The 17,431-nt window shown below is 46.6% G+C and overlaps 1 protein-coding gene across 2 annotated transcripts; it reads right to left on the reverse strand.

The window, feature by feature from the left end:
- Nucleotides 1-2,314: 2,314 nt before the first annotated feature.
- Nucleotides 2,315-16,876, reverse strand: Nphs2 (NPHS2 stomatin family member, podocin). 2 transcript variants are annotated; one of them, XM_057770576.1, is made up of 8 exons: nucleotides 16,576-16,876; nucleotides 14,603-14,706; nucleotides 10,968-11,040; nucleotides 8,940-9,022; nucleotides 7,757-7,960; nucleotides 4,759-4,814; nucleotides 3,530-3,608; nucleotides 2,315-2,593 (listed from the first exon to the last, which is right to left on the reverse strand). In XM_057770576.1, the coding sequence occupies exons 1-8, from the start codon at nucleotides 16,874-16,876 to the stop codon at nucleotides 2,315-2,317; spliced, it is 1,179 nt and encodes a 392-aa protein (XP_057626559.1). The 2 variants fall into 2 exon arrangements, with proteins under 2 accessions (XP_057626559.1, XP_057626560.1); XM_057770577.1 differs by lacking the exon at nucleotides 7,757-7,960.
- Between the last annotated feature and the right edge of the window lie 555 nt (nucleotides 16,877-17,431).

Consider the following 17,431-nt stretch of genomic DNA (forward strand, 5'->3'; position numbering starts at 1 on the left):
GGGTCACCACTACATGAGGAACTGTATTAAAGGGCTGTAGCATTAGGAAGATGAGAACCATGCTCTAGGCCTTAGTTACTTTTTGAAACGTTGGCACAAGTGACTATTTTTGTTGTTGGCTTTGAGACAGGGTATTACTATGTAGATATGATGGATAGCTTTGTTTTCCAACTTGAAATAACCTAGAATAATCCAAGAAAAATTAATAAGGAATTATCTTCATTAGATTGTTTTGTGGGCATGACTATAAGGGACTGTTTTAAGGGGATCTGTCGGGAGCCGTGCAGCCTTAGTTTCGGATCAGCATATGACTACCTGTTCAGTGGGTTTCTGTGGAGCAAGGTATGTGTGGAAACTGACTCATACTTGACAAGGACCAGTAGTCCACGAGACGGCATAGGAATTTGCAAAATTCATGCAGCTTGCAGGCTCTTTTCTCTCTCATTATACTGATGATTCTTTGGGTGGTTTTAGTTTTACTTTTTCTCAGTCACACATACAATAACTGTAATTTTCCCTGAAAATTCTCTTCTTTCTCAAATATGTTCCCCTAAGATTCAAAAGAGAACTAATGCTTTTCCAATCTCTTATCTGGAATTTCTAACCACAACTCCCAATCCTAGGAACTTTTCTGACTCAACAGAGATAGTTAACAGTTCTGGAAAGGAGAGTAAGGCATGCATATACACAATAGGGACAAGACCTTGGAAATATACATAGTGCCACCTGTTGAGAGTAAGGTCCCTGGACACCAAGCATAGAATCAATGGCAGGATGTGGTATGCTCCAATGGGAAGAATACAGTGCAAAATGTGGCGTGATAGATCCATCTTTACCACACACAGGAAGAAGTACGGTGTAGTGAGAAGGGGAAAGAGTGCTTGCCAAAGTCTGCCTTTACAGGGAGAGTCATCAGACCCTCTTGGAGAAAAAGGAGCTGCATAAAGATATATCTTGCAGACATGAAAGAGTTGTCTAGTTTGAATACTGTTGTCCTTAAAGCATTGCACCTATGTCTATTACTTTTTAACTTTGTAACTGCAAGTAGCTGCCAGCTGGCATAAGTGCTGGGAGAACCGGATGTGTCTGGCTCCATATTTAGTTAAGCCTGGAAAACGCTGAACTCCATGTCTAGAATAAGGTTATGCAGGGTGGGAAGGTGTATCTGGTGCAGCATAAAGGGGAACAATGGGGGCTTTCAGAATGCGCATGATGCATTCCTTAAATTGTGATGTATTTCTTAAAGTCAAAAGTAGAAGCCGATAATAAAGCTGTTCATGTAACCCAGGTAAGAAAAACTCGTTTAAGTATAAACAAAGAAGGCCTGAGCTATTCTGGACCACTTGAGAGCAATCCACCTGGTGGTCAGAAGTTTTCCTTGTGCCGATGTCCCTTCCCCACTTCAGGTCCTGAACCCAAGCAGAGGCTGGACCCTGGCATTAATCAGTGTAGGAAGATCCAGCCCGCAGCAGGTGACACCATTCCCTAGGAAGGAAGCCCTGAACTGGATGAGTGGATAAATTGAGCTGAACTCAAGCAACTAAGCATCCTGTACTCATTTCTTTTTGCACATGAGTGGGATATGACCAGTTGCTTCAGGTTCCTGCCTGCATCTCCACCTATGATATGACTAAGAGCTGCTTCAGGTTCCTGCCTTAATTTCCCTACAGTGACAGACGGTAACCTGGACTCGTGAGCTAAAAGAAACCTTTTCTCCGTGAAGTTTCTGTTGTTGGAATATTTATCATAAATACAAATTAAACTAGAAGAGAGTTGGGACTGAGGAAATAGGGCTGTTGCCATGACAGGCCTGCCATGGAGCTTTTATGCCTTTGGACTATTTTCTGGGAGAGTTTGGAATTGTAGGCTTGACAGGTTAAGTGGCGGCAGCAGGGCTTCACAGGCTGACTGGGAGTTCTGAGGGGTGCCGGAAGGGGGAAGAGCTGCACTGAAGGCCCAGCTCAGCTCTCGGTGTGATGAGCACATTGACAGGGGCTCACAGAAAGGGTGTGGGGCCTGCAGAGAGCCAGTGACGGGACAGGTAAGACACGGGAAGATGTCTGATCTAGCTCTTCAGAGATCAAACTTGAACCACACAGTCAAAAGTCAACGTCTCTTTCCTGTAATTATGACGACGAGCGAGATGCCTTCTCAGCCACCGCCATCACACTGTGTTCTCATCCATGTGGCCATCTTGTGACACACACAAAATGCCTTCTATTTGGCCACCAAACAAGGGCAGGAAGGACTGAATGCCTCACTCGGGGATTTGGTTTTCTATGGCAGATTCACATTGCATTTTGCCCATTCACCCCTATAACATAGGAGAGTCCTTCTTTTTGGGGTTTAGTGGTTCAACAGGTCTGGAAGAACTTGGGTAGTTGATGCTCCCTTGTGTTCTGTTGCTGGGAGAAGACAGGAGGTTTAGCATGTCAAACGGTAAGGGTAGAACCACAGTGGATGGCTTCTCTGTGGACAGTGACTGGAGAGTGTGCAGGTATCGAAGCTGAGCAGCAGCTGGGGTGCCCGACAGAATCTCAGCCGCCATCCTCAGGGACTCCGAAGCAGCCCTTTCCCCTTCTGCAGCAATCATCTACAGAACATATACGAAGAAAAGCAACGTGATTGTGCTTCTTTATTCCATGAGGTTTTAAGTGCTCGCCATTCAGTGTGACCCAGAAAGCAAGTACCACACATCTCCATGGCAGGCATTGTTAAACTTGGGGCACTAGACTCAGTCTTTCTCTGACGGACTGTGACGTAGAGGGAACAGATTAAACTAGCAATCAAAATTGAAGGTGGATTTTTTTACAGGTCACGACAAGTATACATGAAGTGTAGGGTATTGTTAATGGGTAGGAGGCTTGAAAACTAAGGAGGCTCTTGCTTGCTGTGTGGAGGACAAGTTGGTCTGAGTTCTGGTGACAGACATGGAATTATAACTCCGCCACAAAAGAATTGGTAAGCATTTCAGAAGAGAAAGCCCTGGACCCATCTCACAGATTCCTCTAAATGTTAGGCACTGGTAACTGGCTCAGAGACCCAGATGCCACTGTGCCCCAAAAGGCCACCTTCCTCTTTCCCCCTCCCTCTCTTGGAGTCTTTTATTATTGATTCTTCTATGTGATTAGAGTCTTTTTCTTCATCCACTCAGTTAGTTGGAAGGAATCTGCCTCTTTTCATCCCTCCATTATCCTAGGGGTGACGGGGACCTCAGCCATCCAGGGACAATCCCAGCACAAGAGAGGAAGGATGGCAAGGGGAGATTTTAAGGAGAGAGGGTGGAAGAAGAGGAGAGGGACATGTTAGCAGGAAATTTGGGGGGAGGTTGAGATGCTACAAGATCAGTCCTGTGTACACTCTGTCAACAGAGGTGGGGTACAGCCAGATTCTGTTCAGTTTCCAGACCAATGTGGGAGGGCACAGGGGAGACATTCTCCACCAACAGGCCTTTGCTGGGTTTGCTCTTCATCTGAAGATGCTCTTCAGAGGCAGGGGTGGGAGGATGGAGTGCTCAGGAATGGCTCACCCGCACTTTGGCCTGTCTTTGAGCCTCAGCTTCCACAGCCAGAGAGTGCTGAAGACCAGCCGGCAGCCTCACATCCTTACTGAAAAAGAAGACAGCATAGGTGTGCGCCCTGACCGTGCACCAGGGCATTCTCACAGACTTTCCTACTGTTGTTCCATGAATAGCAACTTTTTTTTAAATTTAAAGACATAGTTTATGGGTATTGGTATTTTGCCTACATGTATGTCTGTGCACCACATGCATGCCTATCACTCATGGAGGCCAGAGAGGGCAACTGGAGGTATAGACAGTTGTGATCTGACTGGTGGGGGCTGAGAATCGAACCCAGGTCCTCTGGAAGAGCAGACAATTCTCAAAACCACCAAGCCGTCTCTCCAGCCCTGAATAGTAAATTCTAGATGAGAAGATAGAGCTGTCCCTAGAGTTGTGACGTGGAAGATAAGCAGGGAAGAGCACATTCGGGGTGTGTGTCGAGTGCAGGTACGGCCACTGCGGAGGCTGCATGGGGCCATGACACTCGAGCTACACAGGACATAGTTTCTACTCACAATTTGTCGTCATCTTTCTCACTTAAGATTTCATGTAAATTCAAATAATGAAAAACAACCTGGAAGAGCCATACAATTAAAAACAAAAGCCAGAAAAATTCATCTAAGTTTATCAAAGAAAATTGATTTTGAGGAGAAGGAATGAACTAATAAGAACAATTCTAATATAGTGCGTAAAAGACACAGAAGTAAAATTTCATTATAGCACTTTCCATCACAGTGGCTGGGGGAGGAATGTAAAAACAAAATTTTGTATGATCATAAAGTAGAATATTATTTGAGCATAATAGAGAATGGAGTACTGATGGGTGCCATGCCATGAAAGGAAGCCAGATGTGAAAGTCTATGCTGTGACTCCATTTCTGTGAGATATCCAGAAATAGGCATGGCTACCGAAGCAGAACTGGGGGCTAAGGTGAGGGGGTTAGAGAGTTCTTGCTTGTGGGTTTGGGGGAGTCATGGAAATGTGAAGTTAGGACTAAAACCACTAAGCTAATTCCAAAACATGATTAAATGTTGAGTTTTATGTAAAAAGACCCCAATGTGTAATTAAAAACTACAGTACAGTTCTCTCAAAGGTCATAGCAATTTCATCTTGGCAATAAGATGTCAGGTCAGTTTTCTCTAGTATTAATGTGGTTGCAGAATTTGACTGTTCTTTCTGGTTATTTTCCTACCTACATTTCAGTTCTTTCCACTTTGATGCCCCAAATACAGGTCACTGAATCCAAGGCAACCTGTGGAGGGAAGAGTTGAGACACCGGTGAGACCTGCTCCCCAGGTGGAAATAGTAGCCTGTCCCCGCTGTGCTCAGAACAGGTGCTTCCACAGGGCTCTGCTTTCCAATGTCACAGCGTCTGAAACAGAGTTATTTAACTTGCACAGTGCTATTAAATAATCACTGGATCTAAAGACAATGTAGGAACCTGAATAACGGCTCTCAAAGACGTTTATGTCACTAGTGCCCATGACTGCCACCCAAGAGAACTGTAGGATGTGACTAGATCAAAGATTCTTGAAGGATATAATCACAAGTGTCTTCATCTGAGAGAAGTGTTGTGATGAAGGGATTGGGGCGGGGCTGGTGCTCTGTGATGTCAGGAGGCAGGGGCAGAGGAGGAACGCAGGTGGATCTAGATGCTGAGAGAGGCAAAGTATTGGATTCTGTCTGAACCTCCAGAAGGAAATTGCCTGGTGATGCCTGGACTTAAGCCCAGTGAAGCTGATTCTGTACTCTGGTCTTCAGGACCACGAAAGAGTTCAGGAAGCTGTGCTGTTTCGAGCCACCAGGTTTGGGAACATTTGTCATATGAACAGATAGGGAACTAGTACAGATGGCACATCTTTTTTTCCAGTTTGTTTTAAAATTCACTCCTTAAATAACCCGCGTGTCTGGCTCAGAGCCTGCCAAACGGCTAACATTTCTAGGGTCCTGTGCTGGTGGTATTAGGATCCCCCTGATTCTTAGTCCTCTCTGCCTCTCGCGACGAAAGTTGGAAGTGTAGCTAAGAAAAAATGAACTGGGTTCTGAAATGGATGAGGGGCAGGGTTTGGAGCCCTTCGTATTGGGTCATGTTCATTTCAAACTTAGCTTCCGACCGTTTCTTAGTGGATAAACACTAATCTCAGTACACTGCAAACCCGGAGAGGACCAACTAATTAGAGGAAGCAGGTGTGCGTAAGAAATGTGAAGAAATACATCGTAGATGAGCTGGCATCGTAAGGAACAAATAAGGTTTGTCCTGGGGGAGAAGGCAGGAATTCCAGGCAGAGCAAAGAGCTGAGAGGAAGCCAGAGGAGCGGAAGCTGCAGGATGGGCGAATGCTAAGCAGGTGGGGGTGCTGGACTGTGGAGAAAGTGTGGGGGGAGTGAGGCCACAACAGATGGGCCAGTCTCGATTTATCCATCCCAATATTCTGCACTGTGGCAAGTCCACGGAATTCATAATCTGGGGAGACAGGTATATTACATGCCTAAATTACAACTCGCTGCAACAGAACAGAGCTTGGATCGCAGCACCTGGCCTTTCTCCTTGAGAGGAGAGAGATGAACGAAGAGATTGAAGGGAACAGGGGGGACATGCAGTGTGGCTCAGATGTCGATGGCGGAGCTCCTGCACGTGTCACCCATCTATACCTCTTTTGGCTTCTCTGCATTTTCCAGCTCCTTCACTTTCCCTCAAGATAGGAATGAATACTAGTTATTAGTGACACTCTGGGCAAGACAGACATCTGGACACTGCATGTTTTTTCCAGGTTCTATAAAGCAGTCATTTCAGTGTCTTTGGTTCTCCTGGTTCCTTCATTTCACATTTTTCTTCCTACAACCTCCCAATCCAATTTTGTTGTCTCCATGACTTCAATACTGAGCTGGGTCCCTGGTGGTAATTGTCACCTGAGTCGGCCAGCTGCCTGCAGCCCTGCTTTGTTCCCTGTCTTAATCTCTCTCTCTCTCTCTCTCTCTCTCTCTCTCTCTCTCTCTCTCTCTCTCTCTCCCCCCGTATTGGTATTTTTCCCATGGGTGTCAGGTCCCCTGGAACTGGAGTTACAGACAGTTGTTAGCTTCCATGTGGGTGCTGGAACTTGAACCTGGGTCCTCTGGAAGAGCAGTCAGTGCTTTTAACCACTGAGTCATCTCTCTGGCCTGTCTTAATATCGCTTGCCACCATGTCATGGTAATAGAGGCATCTACCCTGGCTGTGGACGAGACTGCAGAGCTGGCTGCCTGTGGACTCAGTAAGACTGCTTATAAGGGACTTTCCTTTTTCGTTTTGGTGTGCAGTGTGCACGCGCACGCCCATGTTTATGAATGGTCAACACTGAGTGTCTTTCTCTATTGTTATCCACTTTATTTCCTGAGATAGGGTCTCTCTTTGAACTGGAAACACATTAATTGGCTGGACTAGTTGGCTAAAGGCCCCATCCCCACCCGGCTCTGCCTTTTTGAACGGGGCCACATTGCTACGCCCACTCTTTGCATGGTTTCTGGGGATCTAGATTCAGGACCTCATGCCTGCACAGCAAGCTCTTTACCCACTGAGCCATCTCTCCAGTGGCAGTTTTTACTTTATTTTATTTTTCTTTTTTGTTTTTGGTTTTTCGAGACAGGGTTTCTCTGTAGCTTTAGAGCCTGTCCTGGAACTAGCTCTTGTAGACCAGGCTGGCCTCGAACTCACAGAGATCTGCCTACTTCTACCTCCCAAGTGCTGGGATTAAAGGTGTGCGCCTTTAACCACTGCCTGGTGGCCGTTTTTACTTTTATTCCCCCCTCTGTATGAACAAATTGGCAATTAATCATGAAAGGGTGTGTGATATCTGGACTCTGAAAGTATTCCTTGAATTTACTATTGTGTACCTTTGAGCACACTATGCTTATCTCCCCAGGTAGACTCAGCGTCTGGGAACCATGCTTGCTCATCTTAGTACATCGCCATCAACCATCCTGCTCACCCTCACCAGACCTACGCTTCCTGCCTATGGCTGCTTCCAATACCTGGTACTATGCTGGAATTTCACTTGTGCTTAAGGTCACTGGGGCGTGACCTTGGGGAAGGGAGGGAAGTGAATCTGTACCCAGACTGATGATGTCATTGATTGCTCAGGGCATCTTCTATGGCCAAATGCCTTGCACGTGGCAAACTCAGCAAATGACCAATTCACCATTAAACTCATCTTGGTACCTTTACATCTTGGGCAATGCTCTTCCTCTCCAGGAGAATTTCGGTGAGGGTTCGATGTGCCAAGAGGCGCTTCATGGTGGTTTGCACCAGGAACTGTATGGCTTTGGGCACATGAGCGAGACTGCTCAGGAGAAGGGAGGCGTTTTCCATGCGGTAGTAGCAGACGGCATCTATCTCCATTATGAACATGTCTTTGGTTACCACCTAAGCAGAAGAAAGTTGGAATACAGGCTAGATTCCTGGACTCCTTCCTGTGTGGGAGACAGGAACTAAGTGCATTTAAAATGCCCTTTCTAGGAGTAAGACTATCGTAGGGAAAAACAAAAGCGTAGTGGGAAAATTGACTCTTTATTCAAAATGACATTTTTTTAATGCATGAAGGTTTTACCAAGTACACTAAAGAGTCAGGCCTAATGATGTTTGCCTCTGGGAGGAAGAAGAAGAGGGAGGAGGGAAGAGGACTGGGGAGAGCATGAACACAATCTAGGCTCAGAAGAAATACATGAAAAAACTCATACTTTAAAGAAATCTTGTTAGAGATCTTTTTAGAAAAAAAGAAACCAAGAATAATTTTCTCATATGAAAACATTCAATTGATTTTATGTCAAGGCCTTCCTAGACTGATGCCCAATGGGTTTCCTGGAAGGGAGCCATGTTCTAGGACAGAAAGACTCCCACATACACTTATTGGGGTGACATCAGAGGACAAGCTGGGGATTCCCATCAAAAGCCCCATCTGCTCTGTGGTTTTTATGTCAACCTGACACACACTAAGGTCATCTGGGAAGAAGGAATGTTAATGGAGAAAATGCCTCCACAGGACTGGTCTGGGTTCATTTTCTTGAGAGATGATTGATGTGGGGAGGGCTCAGCCCATTGTGGGTGGCGCCACCTCGGGAAGGTGGTCCTGCGGTGTGTAAGAAAAGAGAACAGACTGGGAGGAGCAAGCCAGTGAGCAGCATTCCTCCTTGGCTCCTGCTCTAGTTCCTGCTCCCAGGCTCCTGGGTTGACTACCTTTCCCTGTGCTGACTACACACTTTGCTAATGATGCTTTCGATTCTGATGTAGTCCGCATCTTTGCTTCTCTTTCCAACCTTTGATCATAGTTACTCTGCCTAGGGATTGAGTTGGACGGTTGACCATGGATATGTCACGAGAAAAGCAAGCATACTGTGCATCTCACCTCATGGAAAGGTATCTCCAAGGTCTGGAGACGGAGGTCAACCTTGTGGTAGGTGTCCAGGCATGGCAAATAAAAGAACAGGCCTACAAGAAGGCACGAGGAAAGTAAGAGGTGAACAGCAAGTGTGAAGACTGCTGGGGACGGTCTTTTCGGCGCCAGGCTGCTTTGCTCCTCTTAGCCCCCATTACCCAGAGATCACTGGGCAGCTCACTATAACTAAATATTGTATAATTCATTATTCGACTATGACACTTTTGAAAGTAAAAGCAGGGTACATTATTAAAGCTAAGTTCAGCATATCAGGTATAAACAGACTATTTCAGAAAACTAGACCACTTGGTCACTCGGGCATCACACGGACCCTTCCGGATCTCTGGCACATTCTCTCTCCTCTAGACTCAAGCTCTGTGAGTGAGTATAGTGTCGTACGCATGAACATTGACCTAATGTTCATGAACATTAACCTTAGTGGAACCTTGTAGGTGCTGTGTACGATTGTTTTACTATGACTGTACTAGCGCTTCAGCATGGATCTGACAACTTCTGTGCTATTTCTGAAAATGTGAGCCCCAGGATCTCAGAATAGCAATATCATGCCAGCAGCTTTGTGGTGGTCAGTTAGCCCTCATTACCCCAGACAGTATATAGATTCAATACACAGTGTCTGTAGACTGGATAATTGAAAGTTTCCTAAAGCCCCTTGGATGATTTGGGACTGTGGTGGTTTGGATTGGATAAGAATGGCCCCCATAGGCTAATATATTCAAATGCTTAGTCACCGGGGAGTGGCACTATTTGAAATGATTAGAAGGATTAGGAGGTGTGGCCTTGTTGGAGGAAGTATGTTGCTGGGGGTGGACTTTGAGATTTCAAAAGTCCATTCCAGGCCTGGTCTCTCTCTCTCTCTCTCTCTCTCTCTCTCTCTCTCTCTCTCTCTCTCTCTCTCTCTCTCTCTTCTATAGCTCTCAGCTACTGCTCCAGCATCTGCTGCATGATGCCACTCTCCCCAGCACGATGATAATGAACCAAGCCCTTGACTAAATGCTTTCTTTTATAAGGGTTGTGTGGTCATGGTGTCTCTTCACAGCAATAGAACGGTGACTAAGACAGTCACCCTTCAAGAGCCCCAGCTTTGTGGAAACTGGTAGCAGCGCTCAGTGCCCAGGGTGTATGGGCAAGCAGCTGCCCCAACAAGAGAAGGTTCCTGAAAACAGGGCCATAGAAAGATGGTGTGCCCTGGAGCTCTGGAGTCTGGGTCTGTTTTGTGTGGACTTATATACTGAGAATCCCGAAACTCTGATTCGTGTCTCCTGGACGGCTCTCCATTTTAACTTGTTCTTTCAGGCGCAGTTGAGAGCTCAGACTCACTCAGCATATGTGTAGTGGGACTTTGTTCTTTCTTATGCTCTCTCGGCTGTCTCGGATCTCCAGATCCAAACTTCTCAGACTACCATACTTCTTGCGATATGCCCCCCTGCCAGGTTGGACCTCCTCTGGATTTTCAGGCCCTAGAGATCAGAGACCACCTTATTCCTCTAGTCCCTGCTAGTCAGAGCTCAGTCTAAAACACTGGAAGGGTTCAATATATGTCTCTTCTACCAGCTAAAGACATATTTGTTCCTAGATGCTGAATTTTGCTTGACTTCCAAGATCTAATCTGCCTCAGTCCCCAATTCAGAACCAGCTCAGATTTTCTCTGAGAAGTCACTGGATTCTGACTACACATACACCGTACTGGGAACACCCATTAGCCACAGGTCTGTAGTTGCCTTGCTGCTCCAATTAGACTAGCCCTGGTGTGGGGCTCGCTGCACGTGCCTTCTCTTGGTCACCTGTTACCTATTAGTAATGCTTTTCAGAGAATTTCATGACAATCTGCCCTATAATGAACAGATTGGAAATACAGATCTCGTGACTCAAATAACTTCATGTAATCTAAGATAAGGATCACGACTATGTATGGACTAAAGAAATCAACAAATCCTGGGGTAGGATGAGAATTTAAAAATCATGGAGGGTAATTCTTACCAGGGCCTTTGGCTCTTCCAGGGAGCAGATGTCCCAGTCGGAATATAATCACTCTTTCATACTCTTGTACAACCTAAAGGGAAAAGCAATACTTTGAAATGATTTTTTTAAAAAAAGATTCAAAAGACCTTTGCATAGGAGTGATTTTAGTTACAGAAATTTTTGTTAGTCAGGTGTGGTGTCACACGGCAGAGGCAGAGGCAGGTGGATCTCTGCGAGTTTGAGGCCAGCCTGGTCTACATAGTGAGTTCCAAGACAGCCTGGAATACATAATGAGACCCTGTCTCAAAAAATTCTTTTGTTTTGAGAACTAAGAACAATGCTGGGCATGGTGGTTCATACCTAATATCTCATCACTAGGGGGAGGCAGGGCAGGAGGTCTACATAGCATGTTCCAGGACAACCAATGTTACACAGACTTTGTCTCAGTAGGCAGGTAGGAGCTAGAGAGACTGCCCAGTGGGTAAAGCACTTTCTGTACAACTGTAGTAAGGACCTGAGTTTGAAAGAGCCATTCATTTGTTATACATACAGTGTCCTGTCTACATGTATGTCTGCAGGCCAGAAGAGGGACCCAGACATTATTGCAGATGGTTGTGAGCCACCGTGTGGTTGCTGGGAATTGAACTCAGAACCTCAGGAAGGGCAGACAGTGCTCTTAACTGCTGAGCCATCTCTCCAGCTCAGGATCTGAGTTTGAATCCCTAGAACCCAAGTAGAGCTGGACATGGTAATGCATGTCTGTAACCCAAGTGCTCCTACAGTGAGACTGCAGGCAGAGACAGAAAAAGCCGGAGAAGCCTGTGGGCCAGCCAGCCTGATGCAGACAACAAACAACAAGAGACCTGTCGTAAACAACGTGGAAGGTGAGAACGCCTGAGGTTGTCCTCTGCCCTCCACCTGTACACTGAGGCATGTGCCCCCCTCTCTCATACACACACTCACACACCGTGGGAGGGCATACAGGGAGATGGTCTTTAACTTTAGAGAAAAAGGAGAGGCAATTGCGTTAAGTGAAATGAACCAGGAAAAGTCAAATACTGCACAGTTTTGCTTTTACGTGGAAGCAAAGAGCATATGATGGTTATCAGAATCTGGGGATGGGGAAACGGGAGCTGTAGAGCAAGGGGTAAAGGTTCCACTATGCAGGATGCATGCATCCTGGGATCTACTGTAGGGTACAGTGACTACGGTGACTCTGTTGTATTTGTATAGTATAATACTATATTTGAAATTTACTAGGAGAATCAACTGGTCTGAAGTGTTTTGCCACACAAAAATCTTAACTGAAAGGGATGCCCATGTTAGTGTGATTGTGGTAATATTTTGAAATATATATGCATATCAAAACATCACACTGTGACTGGGATATATGTTGGTGCTAGAGTACTTTCCTGGCATACCTTCAGGCCTGGGTTTGATTCCTAACGACTATCAAATCTTCACAAATTCTTCCAAAATACAGAACACTGAGGAAAATCTCAATATATTATCTGTGGCTAGTATGACTATGCTCCATGAAGGTGAATGACAGACACACAAAAAAATTACACAACCATCTCTCTTATAAATATAGATTGAAAACCCAAACAAATGACCAGTAGCCTAAATCCAATAACATTCAAAAGATTTTACATTATGACCAAGTGGTGTGTGTGTGTGCATGTGTGTGTGTGTGTGAAAAAGTGTGGATGTGGAGGCCAGAGGGCAATGGGAAGCCTTGGCTGTGGTTATTCAATCCCAACTGCCTTGTTTTTTGATAGAGTCTCTTATTAGCCTGGAGTTCATAAAGCTTGGCTGGTCAGCTGTCGAGCCCCAGGGACTGACCTGTCTTCATCTCATGTGCTGGCTAGTTTCACATCAACCTGACATAAGGCAGAGTTGTTGGACAAGAGGGAACTTCAGCTGAGAAAATGACCTTGCCAGACTGTCCTGTGCACAAGCCTGTGGTACATTTTCTTGATTGATGACTGATGGGAGAAGGTGCAGCTCACTGTGGGCAGTGCCATCCCTGGATTAGTGGTCCTGGTGCTATAAGAAAGCAGGCTGAGCAAGCCATGAGGAGCAAGCTAGTAAGCAGCACCCTCCATGGCCTCTGCATCAGCTCCTGCCTCCAGGTTCCTGACTGCCTTCAAAGACGAACTGTGATATGGAAGCCTAAGTGAGAGCAAGTCCTTTCCTCCCCAAGTTGCTTTTGGTCATGGTGTTTCATCACAATAGAAAACCCAACTAAGACACCTTCCTAGTGCAAGGTACAATTACAAGAGTGCACTACAAGGCCTGGTTTTTGTTTGTTTGTCTGTTTGTTGCTGTTTCAAGACAGGGTTTCTTTGTGTAGCCCTGGCTGTCTTGAAACTTGTTCTGTAGACCAGGCTGGCCTTGAACTCACAGAGATCCACCTGCCTCTGCCTCCCAAGTGCTGAGATAAAAGGCATGCACCATCACTGCCCCATGTTTATCTGTTTGTTTGTTTTCTATGTGGGTTCTGTGACTCAATCTCAGGTCTGCAGCAAGCACCTTACCAACTGATCTATCACCACAGCCCCCAAGTTGAATTTTTAACATTCTAGAATGAACAAGCATAATACATTCTATCAGTATAGAATAGACTAAATACCACATGAAAATTTAAATAGATCCAAAATAATTGTGGGCTACAATCCAGAGCAGTCTAGTGGGAAGAGTGGGAGGAGGGGCTGGGAAGAGTCACAGCTGTGAGGACTAGGACAAACACCAGCACTAATTGCATCTGTGCGTCCAGCCTCAGTCTCACTCTTCCTTGGCAGCTCCAGCCAATGAAGAAAAATGATTGGCAGGAAGCAACCTCTGCTTTGGGTTCCCTTTCAAGTGGGCGGTGGCTGTCTGAGAGCTGCAGCATACACTGTCTAGCATGCTTTCTGTCCAGGTCTCCCACTTCTGAACCAACTGTCAAACTATGTCATCAAAGGTGTCTCCTCTCTGTCTTTCTTCCTTTCTTTCTGACAGCTCTGGCTGTCCTGAAACTCACTCTATAGACCAGGCTGACCTGGAACCCACAGAGACCTGCCTGCCTTCCCCTGCTTATTCTTGTTCTCTCTCTCTCTAAATGCCTCGAGCTTCTAATTCACCTCAGCAAGTGCTTTCTGAGCTACCTAGGTCTTCATTTAACTCTGGGATTAGTGTAAGTAAAACACTGGGGACCAAAGAAATTGTCTCTCCTGGTCTGTACAAGTTGCCTGAGTTGTTTCTCTGTGGGGTCAGTGTGCATGATACTTTCTGGGATGCTCTTTAAGTCACTGAGCATGGATGAACTAGATAGAGCTTCTGAAGGATCTCTCAGGCTAACAGGGATACATTATATTATATATAATCTATTATATGTTACACATAATCTATCTATAGATCCAAATGTGTCACCCTTACACACACACACACACACACACACACACACACACACACACTCGATTTGCTGACATATTATCCTAGCCACGACAGAAGAAGATCGGGAGAATGAAGGAAGCTTCAGAGTTACACTGAGCCAGGTTTTGAAGGAAGCAGTGCTCTTCTGGAAGGTAGGAGGGCATCAACCACAGAGAGTGGCCTAGTTGGCCTATGAGAGACAACAGAAGACCTCTTGGATCCATGTAGACACTCACCTTTATGCAGAACCAGATGGAGAAAGGGAAAGTTAGGATGATGAAGAGCAGGGAGGCGAGGACAAGCAGCCACTCACAGGCCCCGAACCCAGAGGACTTGACACCTAGGAAAACAATTACATCAATCATTACCATGTTTACTGAGCAGTATTTATCAGTCTAGTGCTAGCACTGCAGTCGGAACAGTTTGGAGATATGTCTGGAGAAACTTGTATGAGCCAGATATCAGAATGATCAGAGTTCCCAGGGCTGTGGAAGGTGGGATAAACTTCTGGACAGGCAGAGGACCTGGGAGGTCAGGAGGCTGGCGGGGGCAGTTGGTTTCATCATTTCATGTCCATTGATGACCTTTAAGCAGAGCACAGAACCTCTTTAAAGCCCAATTCCCTCACAATACAATGGGATGTCGGTTAATTCCAATCCCACAAGAGCCAGCTCCTGAGCTATAGCCGACATGCCTGGCACACACATAAAGATGCCTGCTCATGCTCGACAGGTCTCAGGTTTCGCTGTGTGAAGTGTCTAGAAGTTCCTGGCACTGTCTGTCTTTGTGTCTGAAATTCTCCCATTAGAGTCCCTTTACTGGAGTAGGGTGTTTCTTAGTCCTTGGAAACCACCTATTTGGCATAATATTAGTCTGTGTCTGTTCACAGGTTTTATGGAACTGGGGCTCCACATCCAGGATGGTCTGACTCTCCAGAGAATGGCTGGCTTTCAGGGCTTTCAGTGGCAGTTAAGGTGTCCCACTTTCTGGAATGGGAACCTGTTTCTCTGCCTTTCTAGCATTACCCGGACCATCATGTAAGCCAACCCACTACACCCTCTTCTGTTGATTCTGTTCTTCTAGAAAGTTCTGCCCAATACTAGCAAGTTGATTAATTTCTCTAAGCATTTTCCCTCATCTGTGATGGTATGCAACTAAATAATTCAAAAATAAAACGCCCAGCGTGAGCCTGTCACATAGAAAAGACTCCACAAACAGGACTCCCTCCCTTGCCCCCTTCCCTGCTGTGGTCTGGCACAAACTAACTTGCATTTTTATAGCATTGAAGCCAACAACTTCTAAGGACCAAAGGGTTATCAGGCAAAAAGTACACGCATGGTTCATTTACACTGTAGCTCAACTGCATGAGGCTTCCGTAAATAGTTGCTTTCTATGATCCAGCATATATCACACTGCTGGTAATTAGAAACCTTAAATCTCCATATGCCAGTAGACAGCAATGTAACATGCTGTTTCTTAATTTCGTCAAACATCCACTATTCTTTGAGTATAATGTTTTTTTTTCTTAAATTTGCTATGAAAAGGACCAGAAGTAGATACATTTCTCCCTAAGAGTTGTGGCACCCACGGAGGTGAAAAGGACCCCTTTCTTTGCATTCTCCCCCGTGATATGGTGGTGTTCTCTTTTAGCTGACATTGTGCAAGGTGCATTGGAGGACTTACTTTATGCTCACATCTACCATATGAACATACATTGTGGCCACATGGCTGACAGAGAACGCTCTTTCTGCGGTTACACCGCTGGCAAGTGGCTAGGCTGAAATTTAAACTCAGGTTTGGTTCTTTGGGCTCTGCTGCCTGGGCGGAGTGGGGGAGGCTGGGCGAGGTTGAGAAGAGCCACACAGTTGTTGCTCAGAGCCTCCACATTGTATCCACAGGTCCTTACATGACCACAAATGTCACCACCGTGGTTCCTTTGCATGTTGACTGGGCCCGCCCTGAATCACTCTCTCTTCCAACTCCCATCCATTGGGCAAAAGGGACAAACTATTTGGCTGATATTGCTATTTGTACTTCGACTAATGCGCTTTGGTCTCTGCCACTGAGTAACTGCCTTAACTCACGCCTTTCTTTTCGCAGACACTGGAATCTTGGACGCAGTCTGACTTTGCCACAGTGGGGTAACTCACTACACTTGTCTGATCTCTCTCTCTCCACACCTTCCTCTGGTCGGACCTGCCCTCCATACCTTCCTCTGGTCGCTCGCTCTCCAGCAGCGCCACCACTTCGGTGCCCTCCTCACCGGAGCCTCGAACCTCGTCCACGTCCACTATGGTGGCGGTGGCGGTGGCGGTGGCGGCTGCAGCGGCGGGGACTCGGGGTTCTCCCCGGGTCCCGGTCCGCCCGGCGCTCCGCCGCTCCGACCCAGCATCCAGGCGCGTGCGGCCTCCGCTGCCCCTCCTGGCCTTCGCCCTCTTGTCCTCCCTAGAAGAGGATCTGCCACCTCGCCCGTGGGCCTCTCTGGAAGAACTCCGCGCCCTGCTGTCCATTCTCAGCACGGAGTGCGGGGGGCGGCCCTGGAGCCAGGTGCTGGCAGAGTGGCAGCCTCAGCTTTCTGAGCCGCTAGGGAGCGACCCCAGGACCCTAAGTAGGACCGTGGGGTCGGGAGGGAGGGGCGAGGGGCGGGGCTGGGGTGGCCATCACCCTCCCTTCTTCCCCCCCTAACTAAACCCAAGGGCTGTTCCTTAGGTCTGGACAGAGCTCACCAATCCGCAAGACAGGGCGGGATGCTCTCCGAGGACCTGGGTGGGAGAACCCTGGTGCCACCGCACCAGGCAGCTTCGAGGATCAGGTCCGCGAACTAGAAAGGGAAGGTAGTTCTGCTTTGCTGGTTAACAGTGGTGTGAAATAGGACAAGGGGTCCTGGGGGGTCTGCTTTAATTTCTGTTTACAAAGGTTTGCTTTTCTCTCCTAGGTCCTGTTCCTATGCTTTCTTGAAGGCAGGAGTTCGGGGGTTTCAAAGTTCAGTGGCCAAACAGCTTCTAGTAGCAAACCCAGGAGTTGTCTTACCTTTTTCTGGGAAACTTGACAGGGCTATAGATGTC

The sequence above is a fragment of the Chionomys nivalis genome, chromosome 5, assembly GCF_950005125.1.
Source record: "Chionomys nivalis chromosome 5, mChiNiv1.1, whole genome shotgun sequence".
In the NCBI taxonomy this organism is placed as follows: Eukaryota; Metazoa; Chordata; class Mammalia; order Rodentia; family Cricetidae; genus Chionomys; species Chionomys nivalis.